The following is an 18777-nucleotide window of genomic DNA, read 5'->3' on the forward strand; positions in this document are numbered from 1 at the left end:
CTTATGCTCAGCATCCAGCTTTCCTAGTTGCCTGGTAACAAGTGCTGTCACGACTTTATTCACTTAAATGTTGAGTGTGACATGATATGCCTGTAAATGTATCTTTAATATTTTTTTATAGACAGTGACAGAGAAACAGAGAAGGAGAAAGAGAGGGAATTGGAGAGAACAGTGTGAGCGTTTTTTTTTTTTTATTTTTACAATCATATGAGACGTATTTAAAGCTCTCGTATGTCCTGTGGGTCTTATCATAATGTCGTTTAGCGCTAAACATCGAGCGCTAACTGGGTGATGAAATCCAGCGTAACCTCCTGCTGATTAAGTGAAACGAGGAATAAAAGCTCCTGCGGGATTTAAACACTGACCAAAAACGAGCTGAAATTACAGAACAGGCGTCTCTGGTCATGACCTTTATTTGACCTTGTCTTGTGACGGGGAGTTCAGCTGGACTTTTGTTTTCAAAAACTTTCATTTTTCCAATTTTCCACTCGATCAGACGAGACGTGTTTGGCGTGAAGTTTGCTTCTCGGGAGCTCTGAGGCGAACGTAGCTAACAAGTAACAGAAGCTTCTCGCCTTCAGCTTTCAGTCCTCACACACTCGACTCAGATGATGATGTTTCGCTCAGTAACAGCGTCATCATAGAGACAGTTTCAGAAAATCTCAAGTAATAGTGAGATTCAAATTATTTACTTCATCCAAATGACTTCAAACTTGAGGTCATGTCTCCTTCCTGTTTCGAGATCTGATCTCAGTGTGGAGTGACACCGAACTGTCTGTCTATCTATCTATCTATCTATATTGTTCTTTATTTTCTGTGTAATATATCCTTTTTATGTATTCGTTTTTCTACATTTAATTTTTTTATTTTGCGTATTTTTATTGTTCTTAAATTCATTTATCTTAATATTTACCTTACCTTTTTTTCTTTTTTTTTACATTTATTTATATTATTTTCACAATATATTTTTTGTACTTAAGCTTGTAAATTTTATTTCCCTGATTTGATGAGGCTGATTTCTGGAAGTTTATTTTCGAAGTATAATTTACCGTCTAATTTATTTCTAGAAGTTTAGTTATATTTTTGTATTTTTTCTTTTATTTTTGAAATAATATTCCTTCATTTTCTCTTTTTAAAAGCGAAAAAGAAATTAGACAATCAAACGTTTGGAAATATATTTCTAATTCCTTTTTTGTTTTTTTTTGCTACATGTTACGTGAGTCACATTCTGACCCGGTCCGTGTACTTTTTCATTCATTCATTATTCTATTTTGGAATGAAAGATGAAATTTAAAAAAAGGTGCAGCTTGGTGTTTTATTTAAAACAATACAAGTAGAAATGGCTCTATTTTGTTTTCGAAATGTATTGCCATCATTAAATAGTAGTATTAGAAAAGTGGACAACATTTCTGATTGTTTTCTTATTTTGTAATATTCATTTATTCCTTTATTGAATTTCATTTGACTGATCCTATATTTCACCCGGAAGTAAATTACTGTACACCGCCTGGCTCGCGCTCACTCATGTCTCACTTACAACACACGACGACGACGATAGATCGACCTCCAGCGAGTTCATGGATCATGGATGCTATGCAGTACATGCTCTGCAAATTAAGTCGGAATATGCCTCCAAAGACGCCATGTCATGCGGATGAGAATAAACAAACCATAACGCTCCCAACCCGCCCACAAGCTTAGGCTTCCAGGCCACCCAAAACCTAAGTTCTAAATAAACTAAAACGCAATTCAGAACGGCATTTTTCAAAATTGCTTTTTCCCTTTTTCTGCTGTTCAATGACTCATTTTCAATAACTAAAAATACATCAAAACATGGCTCTGGATTCCATTTCACAAGTCATACACAAGTGTAAAAATTCATAAACGAGTCCTTTTTCATTTCTCATGTGACTTCCAAAATAGAATAATGAATGAACGAAAAAGTACACGGACCCTTGTCTTCTTCTTCTTCTAGTTGTTGTTGTTTCTTATACATTTTTTTAAATTATATTTCTAGATTTTCTGTTTTATTTCTCAGAGGTTGGAGAGGTGTGTACTTGTTAAACGTCTTGGGTCTGAGATAAGTGTGTATCAGTCCATCGGCCGGTGTGAACAAAGTGACGAGTGCTGTATGTGGTGAACTCTGTGTGTGTGTGTGTGTGTGTGTGTGTGAGAGAGAGAATATGAATCTAATTCCTGAATGAATGTTATTTTAATAATTATAATCCTCTGAGAGAAACGGAAACACACTTTGTTATTTCAGGATTTATTGTAGCGTCTCAGTAAAGTTGTATTTGACTACAAGCACAAAATTTTTTTCGTGGCCTGTTACATAACTTCACATTACAGTAATATTCTATTTCAGTTTCAGGGTGTGTAATAACTCCTGGGAAATGAGCCTGAACTGGGAAAAGCTGCAGCAACGCCATGTTTTATGACAGGAACACACGTTTCTTGAACCACGAGCCATAAAAATCACATTCGCTTCCAGATGGAGTCGGAAAGAGACTCACGTCTCACAGTAATTTGGCAGAAGAAGAGTGAATATAAACCTGTGTGATCGGTGTTTGCTAATTAGCTAATATTAATTAACCAATTAGCCAAAAGGTGTTTATGTGTCGAGACTGATTTTAATCGACGGAGTTCATTATTATAACAAAGTTGCTGTTGATTTTTGGACGACGTCATCACTAGAGACACCCGATGGAGCTAAACGGAATAAAGATATACTTCTATTAGAAGTTTTTAGACGCCAAACGGAATTTTCCAATCATTATGCGTAACGTGCAGTTTCTTTGATGAAAACTCAAAATCCTGCTTCTGTTCCAGAGATCTGTCCATCGCCACCGGTTCACGGTTTTGTTCACACAGTTGCTTCTCTTTCAAATTTATCACCTTCAACATACAGAATGTGGAAGTCGTTGTCCTTAAAGCAGGACAGACGACGGGAACGTTAATGTCGTAATGAGACGAACTCTCGCCCATAATTCAGCACCCTGCTCTGTTAACTGGCAGCTGCGGAAATTGACTTTTGATTGACAGCAGGTGGTCTCCATGGCAACTCGAGAAACGATCAAGACAGACTGTCCAGAATAAAGAACGTACAGAGATAGATGAAGCCTTTGCATATAGTACCCAAGAAACATAAAACCAGGAAACACAGAACCCTGAGAACATATGTGATGCTTGTTCTGCTTGAATCCATTACACTGCTGTTATTTTTTTTGTCGCAGAGTTTTGCGGAGAACACGATGAACGAGCTGCTCGGTTGGTACGGGTACGACAAAGTGGAGCTGCGAGACTCAGACGATATCGAAATCCGCAACTATCCAGATGGAGAAATTCGCCAGCACATCTCCGTCCTGAAAGGTGAGAGCCGAGTGTAACACGAAAAGTAAATCAGCTCCATCCACTTCGGGACCCAAGTCCGAGCTGCGCTGCTTGTTTGGACGATTTTATAACACGTTTCTGCTCAAATATAGAATTTTTAATTCGAACCTGCAAATCTGTCGCTTTGTTTGGTTACGGCATCAGTTCTCTTCTTGTACTTTTGTCCAAAATGCACAGTAATTAATAATGTATTCATATTTTATTATTAGAATTTATTATTTTATTTATTTGGTAATTCATCGTTCTTGGTGAAACAAGAATCACATTTTTTAAATAACATGTACATCTATACAGTCCTGTGCAAAAGTCTGAGGCACATGTAAAGAAGTGCTGTCGACCAAAAATGGCTTAAAAAAATAATGAAATTAAATGTTTCAACATCAAAAAATACTATAAACAGAAATCAGTGAGGCATAATAAATGAAACATAGTCAATATTTGGTGTGAGACTAAAGCGTCTTTGCTTTTAAAAAAAAATAAAAAGTAGTCTGAGGTCCAGTGAGGTCAGTTTTATGTGGAAATGATCTGTAGGTTTTCCTGAGCATCTTACAGAACCAGCCACAGTTCTTCTGCACACTTTGACTGTCACACTCACTTCTTCATTTTACACCAAAACCCAGCAGCCTTCATTATGTTTTCTTTTTTAATCTGAAAAGTGTCTCTTATGGAATATGCTGCTCAGATACAAACTTTTTTTCTGTAACATTTAAAAGTAGACGGCCTTTCGAGTTCATAAAATCTGTGAAATTTAGTTCCGTCTGAAATGTGGTCATTGCGATATATGTTTATTTCTGGAATATAATAATAATAATAATAATAATAATAAGTTAAATTTATATAGCACCTTTCAAAAAAACCAAGAATGCTTTACAATTATAGACAAAGAAAAAAAACAATAAAAAATAAATAAATAAATGAATAATAATAAAAAATAAAAGTAATTAAAGCCGCAAGCGGCCTCGACGGGCCCTCGCGCCAGCGGCCAAGGGGGGCAGGGGCATGCGTCCCCGCGAAAAACCTTCCACAGCTTCTTCGGCAAGAGACATTACACCCACAATGGCGTAAATAGAAGATGAGATATAGTTTTTTGAAGAATAAATTTTTTGGTTTTTCCCATGTCAGTAGGTGGCGCTATGCTGTACATGAGCAATTATGAGTTGGAAAAATAAGTGTCAACAACAGCAACGTACTATCACAAGGTAGTGGTGTGAAGGAAAAGCATTATGGAATTATTTACCAAAAACCCGTTTTGGAGCAATTGCGTCGGCCAAAAACAGCGCCCCCCATGGACGAAAATTCCCAAAATGTGGTATACATGACATGGGAGGTAGTAAGAGGGTGGCCGTGAAGTTTGACCAAATTTGAGGAAAGATTGGATTTTTTGCCCAAAAATAGCGCCCCCAGTGGCGAAACATCACAGAAATTGGGAAACATGTCAGAACCCCAATGTGTGATTTGCCTGTGAAGTATGAGCAGTTTTGAGCAATTAGAAGATTTGTTATGAATTTTTAAGCATGTAAAATTCTGCATTGAAAATTGTTTGACGTATAACTTCTGAAAGGTTTATCCTACGTGAAACGTATGTAGCACCTTTTGTCAGCCATGTCTGTAGATGATGTGTATCAATTTTGGTGACGTTCCTATGAACGGTCTAGGAGGAGTTGCGCCGTGTTCGTGGCCATGCATTTCGCACAAAAGTTAAATTATCTCACTTCCTGTTGGGCGTGGCTAATGCATTGGCATGACATTTTTGTCCGGCTTAGTGAGATACATATGCCTACCAAAGGGCATGCCACTACTACAAACTACATGGCAACCAGGCACCTTAATGCGAGAGGCAAAAATCACAACACGTTAGGGGGCGCTATAGAGGCCCTGAGGCCCGCCTGGATCTGGGCTTCTGGTTCTCAGTAGCGGTGGCAGTCCAAGAAAAAGGGGCAAGATTTCGAGCGTTGTCGACCATGGCAAGCGCCCCAATAAGGGTCTTGTAAAGAGTTTGCTTGCCAAGTTTGACAAATCAGAAGCTGCAATATCATTTTTGCCATAACCAGCACCCCCAGTGGCGAATGTGCACAAAATTTGGCATATATGTCAGGTGAGATATGAAGAGTTTGCGTATGAAGTTTGATGACAATTGAGTAAATAGGAGATGAGATATAGATTTTTGAAGAATAAATTTTTTGGTTTTTCCCATGTCAGTAGGTGGCGCTATGCTGTACATGAGCGATTATGAGATGGAAAAATAAGTGTCTACAACAGCAACGTACTATCACAAGGTAGTGGTGTGAAGGAAAAGCATTATGGAATTATTTACCAAAAACCCGTTTTGGAGAAATTGCGTCGGCCAAAAACAGCGCCCCCCATGGACGAAAAGTCCCAAAATGTGGTATACATGACATGGGAGGTAGTAAGAGGGTGGCCGTGAAGTTTGACCAAATTTGAGGAAAGATTGGATTTTTTGCCCAAAAATAGCGCCCCCAGTGGCGAAATATCACAGAAATTGGGTAACATGTCAGAAGCCCAATGATTGATTTGCCTGTGAAGTATGAGCAGTTTTGAGCAATTAGAAGATTTGTTATGAATTTTTTAGCATGTAAAATTTTGAAGTGAAAATTGATTGACGTATAACTTCTGAACGGTTTATCCTACGTGAAACGTATTTAGTAACTTTTGTCAGCCATGTCTGTAGATGATGTGTATCAATTTTGGTGACATTCCTATGAACGGTCTAGGAGGAGTTGCGCCGTCTTCGTGGCCATGCATTTCGCACAAAAGTGAAATTACCTCACTTCCTGTTGGGCGTGGCTAATGCATTGGCATTACATTTTTGTCCGGCTTAGTGAGATACATATGCTTACCAAATGGCATGCCACTACTACAAACTACATGGCAACCAGGCACCTTAATGCGGGAGGCCAAAATCACAACGACTTAGGGGGCGCTATAGAGGCCCTGAGCCCCGGCCAAGTTTGGGCTTTTGGTTCTGAGTAGCGGTGGCAATTCTCGGAACTGGTGCCAAATTTCGTGCGTTTTCGCCCATGGCAAGCGCCCCGAAAATGGCCCAACAGCGGAGAAAAATAAAGAAGAAGACGGAAGAAGAATAATTAAAGCCGCAAGCGGCCTCGACGGGCCCTCGCGCCAGCGGCCAAGGGGGGCGGGGGCATGCGTCCCTGCGAAAAACCATCCACAGCTTCTGCGGCAAGAGACATTACTCCCACAATGGCGACAAAGCACAGAATTGGACACATGGTAACAATAGGGTCTCGCACTTCGTGCGTTGTCGACCATGGCAAGCGCCTCAATAAGGGTCTTGAAAAGAGTTTGCTTGCCAAGTTTGACAAATCAGAAGCTGCAATATCATTTTTGCCATAATCAGCACCCCCAGGGGCGAAAGTGCACAAAATTAGGCGTATATGTCAGGTGAGCTATGAAGAGTTTGCGTATGAAGTTTGATGACAATAGAGTAAATAGAAGATGAGATATAGATTTTTGAAGAATAAATTTTTTGGTTTTTCCCATGTCAGTAGGTGGCGCTATGCTGTACATGAGCGATTATGAGTTGGAAAAATAAGTGTCTACAACAGCAACGTACAATCACAAGGTAGTGGTGTGAAGGAAAAGCATTATGGAATTATTTACCAAAAATCCGTTTTGGAGCAATTGCGTGGGCCAAAAACAGCGCCCCCCATGGACGAAAATTCCCAAAATGTGGTATACATGACATGGGAGGTAGTAAGAGGGTGGCCGTGAAGTTTGACCAAATTTGAGGAAAGATTGGATTTTTTGCCCAAAAATAGCGCCCCCAGTGGCGAAACATCACAGAAATTGGGTCACATGTCAGAAGCTCAAGGAGTGATTTGCGTGTGAAGTATGAGCAGTGTTGAGCAATTAGAAGATTTGTTATGAATTTTTAAGCATGTAAAATTCTGAATTGAAAAATGATTGACGTATAACTTCTGAACGGTTAACCCTACGTGAAACGGATTTAGCAACTTTTGTCAGCCATGTCTGTAGATGATGTGTATCAATTTTGGTGACGTTCCTATGAACGGTCTAGGAGGAGTTGCGCCGTCTTCGTGGCCATGCATTTCGCACAAAAGTGAAATTACCTCACTTCCTGTAGGGCGTGGCTAATGCATTGGCAATACATTTTTGTCCGGCTTGGTGAGATACATATGCGTACCAAAGGGCACGCCACTACTACAAACTACATGGCAACCAGGCACCTTAATGCGAGAGGCAAAAATCACAACACGTTAGGGGGCGCTATAGAGGCCCTGAGGCCCGCCTGGATCTGGGCTTCTGGTTCTCAGTAGCGGTGGCAGTCTAAGAAAAAGGAGCCAAATTTCGAGCATTGTCGACCATGGCAAGCGCCCCAATAAGGGTATTGTATAGAGTTTGCTTGCCAAGGTTGACAAATCAGAAGCTGCAATATCATGTCTGCCATAACCGGCACCCCCAGGGGCGAAAGTGCACAAAATTTGGCGTATATGTCAGGTGAGCTATGAAGAGTTTGCGTATGAAGTGTGATGAAAATTGAGTAAATAGAAGATGAGATATAGAATTTTGAAGAATAAATTGTTTGGTTTTTCCCATGTCAGTAGGTGGCGCTATGCTGTACATGAGCGATAATGAGTTGGAAAAATAAGTGTCTGCAACAGCAACGCACTATCACAAGGTAGTGGTGTGAAGGAAAAGCATTATGGAATAATTAACCAAAAACCCATTTTGGAGAAATTGCGTCGGCCAAAAACAGCGCCCCCCATGGACGAAAATTCCCAAAAATGTGGTATACATGACATGGGAGGTAGTAAGAGGGTGGCCGAGAAGTTTGACCAAATTTGAGGGAAGATTGGATTTTTTGCCCAAAAATAGCGCCCCCAGTGGCGAAATATCACAGAAATTGGGTAACATGTCAGAAGCCCAATGAGTGAGTAGCGTGTGAAGTATGAGCAGTTTGGAGCAATTAGAAGATTTGTTATGAATTTTTTAGCATGTAAAATTTTGAAGTGAAAATTGATTGACGTATAGCTTCTGAACGGTTTATCCTACGTGAAACGTATTTAGTAACTTTTGTCAGCCATGTCTGTAGATGATGTGTATCAATTTTGGTGACATTCCTATGAACGGTCTAGGAGGAGTTGCGCCGTCTTCGTGGCCATGCATTTCGCACAAAAGTGAAATTACCTCACTTCCTGTTGGGCGTGGCTAATGCAATGGCATTACATTTTTGTCCGGCTTAGTGAGATACATATGCCAACCAAATGGCATGCCAGTACTACAAACCATATGGCAACCAGGCACCTTAATGCGGGAGGCCAAAATCACAACGACTTAGGGGGCGCTATAGAGGCCCTGAGCCCCGGCCAAGTTTGGGCTTTTGGTTCTGAGTAGCGGTGGCAATTCTCGGAACTGGTGCCAAATTTCGTGCGTTTTCGCCCATGGCAAGCGCCCCGAAAATGGCCCAACAGCGGAGAAAAATAAAGAAGAAGAAGAAGAAGAAGACGGAAGAATAATAATAGTGAACTCTTACAAGAACAATAGGGCCTTCGCCCATAGGGCTCGGGCCCTAAAAAGTCCACCAAGTAGGGGTCAAGATGTAATTCCCGTGGTGTAGCAGCCACAGTCCCACCAAAAGGCGCATGAAAACGAGTCCCACATCTCCAGCACAGCCGCCGTGACGCCGTCAGCCACATCGCTCAAACACCATGCCGTGGATCCACAAAGCGAGCAGAGAAGCTCCGCCACGCAGAGCGCTGGTGTGTCCTAGACCGCCTGCACAGCCGCCACGACGCCACCAAGCAACATCGCTCGGAACATCACGCCAAGCACTAAAGCGCAGAGCGCTGGACAACCACGATGTAAAATGAGCAGCGATCTCACTGCAGTCCACAGCTGGGAGCGCAGGCATCACCCACAGCGAACCAAGGCCTGGAGGGAACCGACGCCCAAAACTGGGTCCAGAGCTACACCACAACCGGCGGACAAAACACTCAAACAAACACCAAACTACACAAACACAAAAAAACAACAAATAAAATGAAAATTGAAAAAAAAAAAAGTTCTGGTGAGAAGCGGCAGCCAGAATGCGCACGACGTACTCTCAACCGGAAACGGAAAAAAAAAAATATATATATATATATATATCACAAAATATCAGGCCATTCTGTGGCTGGGAAGTTATTTAATTTGAGGGGATTAAAGCAAATAATGTGCATGAAATCGCTCGCTTGGCGCAGTCAAGCAGACAGAGGAAGTCCGTGTGCGTATGCGCAGGTTTACCTTCTTCTTTTGGGTTTTACGGCAGCTGGCATCCACAGTGTTGCATTACTGCCATCTACAGGTTTCCCTTTGAGCGTGCACTGACAGTTCCATCATTCTGTCGCTAAACGAACAGCTGATCACACCGAGGTGCTCGCTGAGCGCCCATATTTATTAGTTTGGTCCTGCGTTTCCTTTCCTTCGTATAGAACATAACGTCTTTTTCTTCTCGCTTTCTTTCCGTTACTGTAGTCGATCTTTCATGTTTCATGCACACTCACGCCCTCCATTTTTCTCTCCTGTTTCAAATTTGTATCCCACAATGCCTTGCGTGAACAGGGAAAGCCCACCACATGATGCATGATGTAGTATCTTGTATTGGGTCATGGTGAAGCAGGAAAAAAATAGCAGAGAATTTAGGAACGCGTGGAGATAAATTAATTAATTGTTCTATTAAAAAAAAGAAAATTGGAAGTCTGTGATTCGAATTCAGTAGCTTTCAGTCACTAAACAAAAATAATTGGGTGTCGGGAAAATTCTTTTTATGACCTACACTTGAAAAATCTGAAAGGCAGTCCAGCTTTAATTTTGTGCTGGAAAACAGGCGTTTGGAACTCCTAAAATGTTTTTGTACTGACTCAGTAATGTAGAAGTCATAAAAGAGAAATCTATAATAAAGTAACAAATTTTTTTTGAAAAAATAGAGGGATTATATATATATAAAATTATGACATTACTTGTGCAGCGTGTGTTCACTCCAATTTCTTCGCGTGGATTTGTGAACGAACGTTGTATTTTTTTTATCCACTGAACTCAAACTTTCTGGCACAAAACATGTCTTGGCTGATTGATGACGGATAAACAGTCATTTTTACTGGAACCGTTCCTTCATTTGCATCTAAAAGAAATCCAATGAGCATCGTACATCATTAATGAGCATCATGAATCATTTTAAAATGATGAGGAACAAGGTGAAATGACTGGAATGTTCCATCTTTTGTTTCCACCTCCACCTGTGAGCAGGAGGATCACAAAAAGCAAAGAGATGGAAGTCTCCAAAGAGCCTGGAACATCTTCCCATACCAGAGTCGAAACTCTCATCCTGCGATACTTACTCTGTCAGAACTTTAGCACAATTTAAACTTTCAGTGAGGAATCTCATCTCCTCCCTTCTCCATTTTTACATAAAGAGCGGAGTTCAGCGTTTAAAGAGCACCATGTAGCGGCACTATCGCTAAAGTGGCCATGTCCGCTAATGCTAAACGGCTGCCCCGGGACCGTCCTTATAATTACATTCTGCCAGTGTCCAGATTAGGATGCTGCACTATTGTTAACAAATGAAGCTGCAAGACACGAGATTAGCAAAGACACAATCAGAGCTAATTAGCTCGTTTATTTCGACGTAATCCCCGTCAGCTGGAGTACACTGTTAGCATGACAAATGAGTTTCTGGAAATCTGCTGTCATGTGTTTTGGGCCTCTTTGGTTTTTGGGATGGTGCAGGTGTGAAGTGTGTGAGGTGTGTGTGTGTGTGTGTGTGTGTGTGTGTGTGTGTGTGTGTGTGTGTGTGAAGAGCTCTCTCTTGACCCTCTGATTCTCTCTATCTTTTTTTTTTTAGAGAACTCATTGCCAAAAGCGGTGATGCCCGAGGGCGGCTCTTCTCCTCCTCATGCCAACAGTTCCTCTTCAACTCCTACATCACGCAATGGCGTTGCCACGGAGACGCCTGCTAACCCTGCCTCCTCCTCCACTTCCTCGACAACAGTTGCCAAGGAGCAAGGGGGCATGCCAATCATAGTTCCTTTGATTCCACCCCCACTCATAAAACCACCAGCAGGTGAGAATCACACACACACACACACAAATACACACACACACACACACACACACATATACAAATACACACAAATGACATCATGACATAGCAGGATATCACTCTGTATGAGAAGGACAGCATTCTACGGCAGCATGACGTCACACCATTGCAGTATGACATCAGTCCATAGCTGTATAACATCACTCAATAGTGATGTGACATCACTCAATAGTGGTGTGACGTCACTACACAACCGTATGACATCACTACATAGCAGTATGACATCACTCCGTGGCAGTGTGACGTCACTACATAACAGCATGACATGTTTATAGCAGCATGTCATCACTACATAACAGTACGACATCACCCTCGCTGTATAACATCACTTTATAGCAGTATGACATCACTCCACAGTGAAATTGTTCCTACTGTATGACGTAGTCCATCAGCATCACGCAATGTAGCACTACATTTTTGGGTTATTTGTACTATTTAGTGCAGTCATATCAGTTTGGGATGCAGCCATGGAGAAGCAGGAACACACACACTTTTTTCATAAAAACACACCTCTAGTGACTCAGTACGCTGATTTCAGATCCCACTCCTCTCGTCAGGGCCGCAGGTAATTAGTCCAGTTTTCATTTGGCCTTAAATTTCTGACGAGTGTTTATTAATGCAAATTAACATTGTTCATCCGTTTCATTCAAATTCAAATCAAATAATGGCTTACTAAATTATACGCAAGTGAAATAAATCAAATTAGTGTGCACACACATAGTATGTGTGTGTGTGTGTTCACTAATTGCGGCTTGCTTGATTGTGCATACGTTTGTGTAAATGTGCATCGTGTGTGTGTGTGTGTGTGTGTGTGCGTGCACGTGTGGAAGCATGCACTGCTGAAATAGTTATATATTTGATCTGTGTGTGTGTGTGTGTGTGTGTGTGTGTGTGTGTGTGTGTGTGTGTGTGTGTGTGTGTGTGTACATCCTCCAAGTGAGAAACAGATGGTGTGGACTTGCTAATTACCATGGCAACATTGCCCCAAACTCCGCCCACATGCTGCTCCGGCCCTTATGAATAATGCATGAGCTGCTGGAGGGTCTCTTGCTCACACACTCAGACACACACACATAAATTTGAAGTGCAGGTATGTGGCATCACGCCCATGGATTCACTGTATGCCTGTAATTACCCGCGGCTGTGTGCCCTCCTGAGGGGGAGACGGGGGGGAAACAGGACACAGCCGCTGTACTGAGTCTCTGAACGCTCGGTTTGAGAGAGGTGTGTTTATATAAAAGTGTTAAAGTGTGTGTTCAAACTTCTCCATGAGTTCTGAAGTACAACAAAATAGTACACTGCTTCAAGCACCAAACGTAATAGTGAATCTGGACGCACACCGGCCTGTTATCACCACTGACACCTCACGAGCTAAAGAACACTGCACAATAAATCATTTTAATTTGTGAACACAAATAAGAGGAATAAAGAGTGAAAAGGAGGGGATAAAGAGAGAAACTGAGGAACTGACAGGGAGAGCAGTGAGTCTGAGAACAGGGTTAGACAGGAAAGAGAGACAAAAGAAGAGATGGAGAGGAAAAAGAGGCAGGAGAGAGACGGGAATGGAGAGAAAGGGAGAACGAGGGGAAAAGGTGGAAGTGAAAAGTGAGAGAAAGAGACAGCTACACAGAGAACAAGAGAAAGAGAAGGAGAGGATAACCACAAACACTTCTCTGCAGCCCATTAAATAATAATTAATTCGTTATTAAGAATCATTAACATGAGTAATTACAGGAGTATGCACTGAGGGACGTAGCCCACGGCCCTGTCACAGATCCACTTGCGCAAAGCAAGAAGAGAGATAAAGAGCGAGAAAGAGCTCGACTGGATAGATAAAGATATCAAGAGATAGAAAGAGAGACAGAAATGGAAGTCAGGATGGACATGTCAGAGAAGAGTGGAGAGAGAGAGAGAGAGAGAGAGAGAGAGGAATTTGACAAAGAAGAAAGAGACAACAGAACGTGTTGTTCAAGTGGTTCGCATTTCAGAGCTCTGATGCAGCAGGACCGTCCCTGGAATGCCAAAGTCTTCACACTTTTCTTTATTTTTGCTGCACTTTAGTGACGGTCCCTAAAGTTTCAACAACACGTAAACTCTAAGAGAAAATGTTTTTCTCGCTCCGATTAAAGCGCCATTCCACCATTGGATGTATTCTTTGGCATAAAATACAATATATTTTGACAACATATATAAATGGTATCACTAGATAGAGAAATCTTTTAGCTTCAAAATGATATATCAAACATAATTTTTTGACAACGACAAGTATATTAATTTTGCGACCAAAGTCACCTACCCTTTTAATTTCCGCGCGTGATGTCATCGGCAGGTTCCCCTTCTTGTGTACCACGTGACGTGTGACGTGGCACATATTATCGGCAATGGCGGATAGAACGCGATAAAAATAATACCAATAAATCTAGCTAATACCAATAAATCTAGCTAAATGAAAGATTAACTCAAAATTTTTCGCAATTTTTTTGGCCCCCGTATACGAGGAGAAATGACTCTCTCACTTTGCGGGTTTCCTGGTCTAAAAATAGACCGACACGTGGTACACAAGAAGGGGAACCTGCCGATGACATCATGCACAGAAATTAAAAGGGTAGGTGACTTCGGTCGCAAAATTAATATACTTGTCGTTGTCAAAAAATTATGTTTGATATATCATTTTGAAGCTAAAAGATTTCTCTGTCTAGTCATGTTGTCATAAAATATATTGTATTTTATGCCAAAGAATACATCCAATGGTGGAATGGCACTTTAAGAAGTTACCTGCCTTGGAGTTGGGTCTTCATTTCATGTCACATTTACTGTATAACATGCGGCCTTACAGTAGCTCGGTGTGCTGTACGTGTGGAACACCGACCACAAAGGTCCAAAAGTCTGAATATGAAACTAACTTTAAAGAAGAGACACGATGTCACCACCTCGACCAAACTGAACCGCTACACAGCCCTCACACGCCACGCCGCACACACTACTCTACTGTGGATTATTAATGGATCGAACAAAAAAGGTGATAAAGAACTACGATAAGTCTAATGGGTCATTCTCACAATATTATGACGGTGTATTAGGGCCATTGTAGGTTAAAAAAAACAGAGCTGAGTTGAGGGGGTACTATTCTGAAAAAAACAAACTTCAGAATATATGAGATTAAAGTCGCACTTTTATCTCATCTCATCTCATCTCATTATCTCTAGCCGCTTTATCCTGTTCTACAGGGTCGCAGGCGAGCTGGAGCCTATCCCAGCTGACTACGGGCGAAAGGCGGGGTACACCCTGGACAAGTCTCCAGGTCATCACAGGGCTGACACATAGACACAGACAACCATTCACACTCACATTCACACCTACGCTCAATTTAGAGTCACCAGTTAACCTAACCTGCATGTCTTTGGACTGTGGGGGAAACCGGAGCACCCGGAGGAAACCCACGCGGACACGGGGAGAACATGCAAACTCCACACAGAAAGGCCCTCGCCGGCCACGGGGCTCGAACCCGGACCTTCTTGCTGTGAGGCGACAGCGCTAACCACTACACCACCGTGCCGCCTTTTATTATTATTATTATTATTATTATTATTATATTTTTTAACCTACAAAAATCCCAAATACACCGTCGCACAATATGGTGACTTTCTGACCAGCAAAATGTTCACATTTTGAGTGAACGATGTCTTCAGTATTCTATTTGGAAATTGTGAACTGTCCGAATATGATTTCAAAGCATCACCAATATTCGATCTTTAATGGGGTGTCATTACTTTAATTGTCACTGGTATCATAAGCTCAGGCGGTTTCATCACCAGACACGGTTTCCATGAAAGATCCATTTTCCAAGATGGCGTCCATGGCATCTCAAAGCACACAGCATCATTACATGGTTCGATGAAATCTTTTTTTTTTTTAAATGATTTTGCAGAAATGCGGAAAGCTGGAACGCCAACAATGTCAAAATGACCCACAGAAATGTTGGCCAAAGTTTCTAAAGCAGTACAGCTGTCATGTTTTAGATGTTATGAAGGCTAATAAACAGGCCACAAGAGGGTCTGTAGGCTGCTCTTACACACACACACACACACACACACATCATGTCTTCCCTTGTGAGACGGACACGCCTCCTAGCAATGTGTTCATCAAGGCTGGCCTCGACACAGTTCAAACACACACACACACACACACACACACACACACACACACACACACACACACACACCTATCACCCCGGCAGCAGCAAACGCCCCTCAGCAGCATGCTCATCATGTACAGTCACAGTGCATGGGCACACACACACACACACACACACACATACACACACACAGACACACACACAGATTATGTCTTCCTATCGCCATGTCAACACTGGGCTGTTACCTTGGCAACGGGTGGCATTACTGGCTAAACGTGTGTGTGTGTGTGTGTTGTGTGTGTGTGTGTGTGTTGTGTGTGTGTGTGTGTGTGTTGTGTGTGTGTGTGTGTGATGGAGGGCTTGTTCAAGCTGCCATCATGTTTTTCTGAAGCATAAATTATGTTTCACTCAAGCTAAGGCAGGATCACCCCCCCCCCCCCACACACACACACACGGGTTATTATTACAGTATTTTTTTTTTAGCACATACAAGGTTGCATTAGTGCTGAAATCTTTTGTGAAGCTTTCATCTGCTTACATTTATCTTTTCTCTCTCTCTCAGAGGAGGACATGTGTAACGTTCAGATTGTGTGTGCGTGGTGTCAGAAGGTCGGCTTGAAGCGTTACTCCCTCAGCATGGGCTCTGAACTCAAGAGCTTCTGCAGCGAGAAATGTTTTGCCGCCTGCCGACGCGCCTACTTCAAACGCAACAAGGTAAGCCGACGGGCCACGCCCAGTCCACGCCCTTTTCTTTTTCCTCCACCCTTAGCTGATTGGGCCTGTTCTTGCTTCTGACATCACTTCCTGTCTGCTCGGCTAACCCTGTGGCACGTGCGCTGTGCTGTGAGCGTTTAGCCTTCCTGTCACTGACTGTGTGCTTTCTCTCTTACACCTAAGCTGGGATGTGTGAGGACTTTACCTGTGAGTATGCAGCGTTTACCTTCTTCCTCGTCCTGCCTGTGTGCATTAAAGATCACACACACACACACACACACACACACACACACACACACACACACACACACACGTATATACACATTCTATTAGTTTGTGCATGTTCTGTCAACCCACTTTATACACTACCTCCTGGAGAACACATACACGTGATCCTATACACAATAACACAGCTGGGTACAAAATAATTCTACACATATTCTGTATATTAGAAATGGCAAAAATAATCAATTCTTAGATTCAGTTCTGTGATTTGAATTTGTAATTGATTCTGTAGTTGTTTGTATGATTCAGTTCCATGATTAGACTGCGTGATCTGATTCTGATATTGGTTCTGTGATTCGGTTCCATGAGTCAATTCTGTGATTCAGTTCTATGATTAGATTCTGTGATTCAATTGATTCAGTTCTCTGATTTGAATTTGTGATTGATTTTGTGGTTAGAATCTGTAATTTTATTCTGTAATTCAGTTCTATGATTCGACTGATTCGATTCTGTGATTGATTCTGTGATTCAGTTTTATGATCAGATTCTGTGATTTGATTCTGTGATTCCATTCTTTGTTGAGTTTTATGATTCAACTGTGTGATCTGATTCTGTGATTCAGTTCAGTTATTTGATTCTGTGATTCTGTTCTGTGATTCATTTCTGTGATTGGGTTTTACTGTGATTGATTCTGTGATTCAGTTATGTGATTCAATTCAGTGATTCTGTGATTCTATTCATTCCATACAGTTCGATGATGAGACAGTATGATCCGATTCTGTGATTAGATTCTGTGATTGGTTCTGTGATTTGGTTGTATGAGTGATTCAGTTTGATGATTGGATTCTGTGATTCCATTCTGTGATTGATTCTGTGATTCAGTTCAATGATTTGATTCTGTGATTCAGTTCAATGATTTGATTCTGTGATTCAGTTCAATGATTAGGTTTTACTGTGATTGATTCTGTGATTCAGTTATGTGATTTGATTCAGTGATTCAGTTCTATGACTAGAGTCTGTGATTCTATTCATTCCATACAGTTCAATGATGAGACAGTATGATCCGATTCTATGATTAGATTCTGTGATTGGTTCTGTGATTCAGTTTGATGATTGGATTCTGTGATTCCATTCTGTGATTGAGTCTGTGATTCAGTTATGTGATTCGATTCAGTGATTCAGTTCTATGATTAGATTCTGTGATTCTATTCATTCCATTCAGTTCAATGATTAGACAGTATGATCCGATTCTGTGATTAGATTCTGTGATTGGTTGTGTGATTTGGTTGTATGATTTGATTCTGTGATTCAGTTTGATAATGAGATTCTGTGATTCTCTTCTGTGATTCAGTTCCATCATTAGACTGTGTGATCCAATTCTGTGACTGAGTCAGTGATTCAGTTCTATGATTAGATTCTGTGATTCTATTCATTCCGTTCAGTTCAATGATTAGACAGTATGATCCGATTCTGTGATTAGCTTCTGTGATTGGTTGTGTGATTTGGTTGTATGATTTGATTCCATGATTCAGTTTGATAATGAGATTCTGTGATTCTCTTCTGTGATTCAGTTCCATCATTAGACTGTGTGATCCAATTCTGTGACTGAGTCAGTGATTCAGTTCTATGATTGGATTCTGTGATTTGATTCCGTGATTCCTCCATCGGTGAACTCTCAGTGAAATCATGCGTGGCCGAGTTGTGCTATTAGAATAAAATAATCAATGATATTGCAGTGTAACAAAGCAGACTTACTGTTACCATCCCAATGTTCTTTTTTTATTTATGAACAAATGTATTTTTGTCTGTTTATAGTTACAGTAATGCTGTGGAATGTCCACAGAACAAGTTAGTTCCAAAAGAAAGAAAGAATATGAGGATGGAAATAAATGTAAGAAGTTGATAATTGATTATTTTCTATCAGGTCCCCAAGTGTTCAATTCTTCTCAATTGCTACAGCAATTTACCAACTATTACATCTTTTGTTCACTGAAGAATGGCATGTTGCACTTTTTATCCATTTATAGTTACATTTAACATTGTGGAATGTCTGTAGATCAAGTTTGAAAGATCGAGGGACGAATTGAAAAGTGAAGTCAGTCCATATCTGTAGTATGGAATCATCCAGAATGTTCTGAAGTGTAAAGGCCAATTTATGCTGACAACCCAGTCCTCA

At 41.2% G+C, this 18777-nt stretch overlaps 1 protein-coding gene across 3 annotated transcripts in view; it reads left to right on the forward strand.

Annotated features, from left to right (window-relative positions):
* sobpa (sine oculis binding protein homolog (Drosophila) a) overlaps window positions 1–18777 on the forward strand; it is a 60385-nt gene that overhangs the window by 19035 nt on the left and 22573 nt on the right. For all 3 annotated transcript variants that reach the window (XM_060925178.1, XM_060925180.1, XM_060925179.1), the window contains exons 2-4: window positions 3234–3369; window positions 11270–11488; window positions 16225–16376. In XM_060925178.1, coding sequence (XP_060781161.1) covers window positions 3234–3369; window positions 11270–11488; window positions 16225–16376 — 507 coding nt within the window. The remainder of the gene's footprint in view (window positions 1–3233; window positions 3370–11269; window positions 11489–16224; window positions 16377–18777) is intronic.

Source organism: Neoarius graeffei, chromosome 7 (assembly GCF_027579695.1).
Source record: "Neoarius graeffei isolate fNeoGra1 chromosome 7, fNeoGra1.pri, whole genome shotgun sequence".
Lineage (NCBI taxonomy): Eukaryota > Metazoa > Chordata > Actinopteri > Siluriformes > Ariidae > Neoarius > Neoarius graeffei.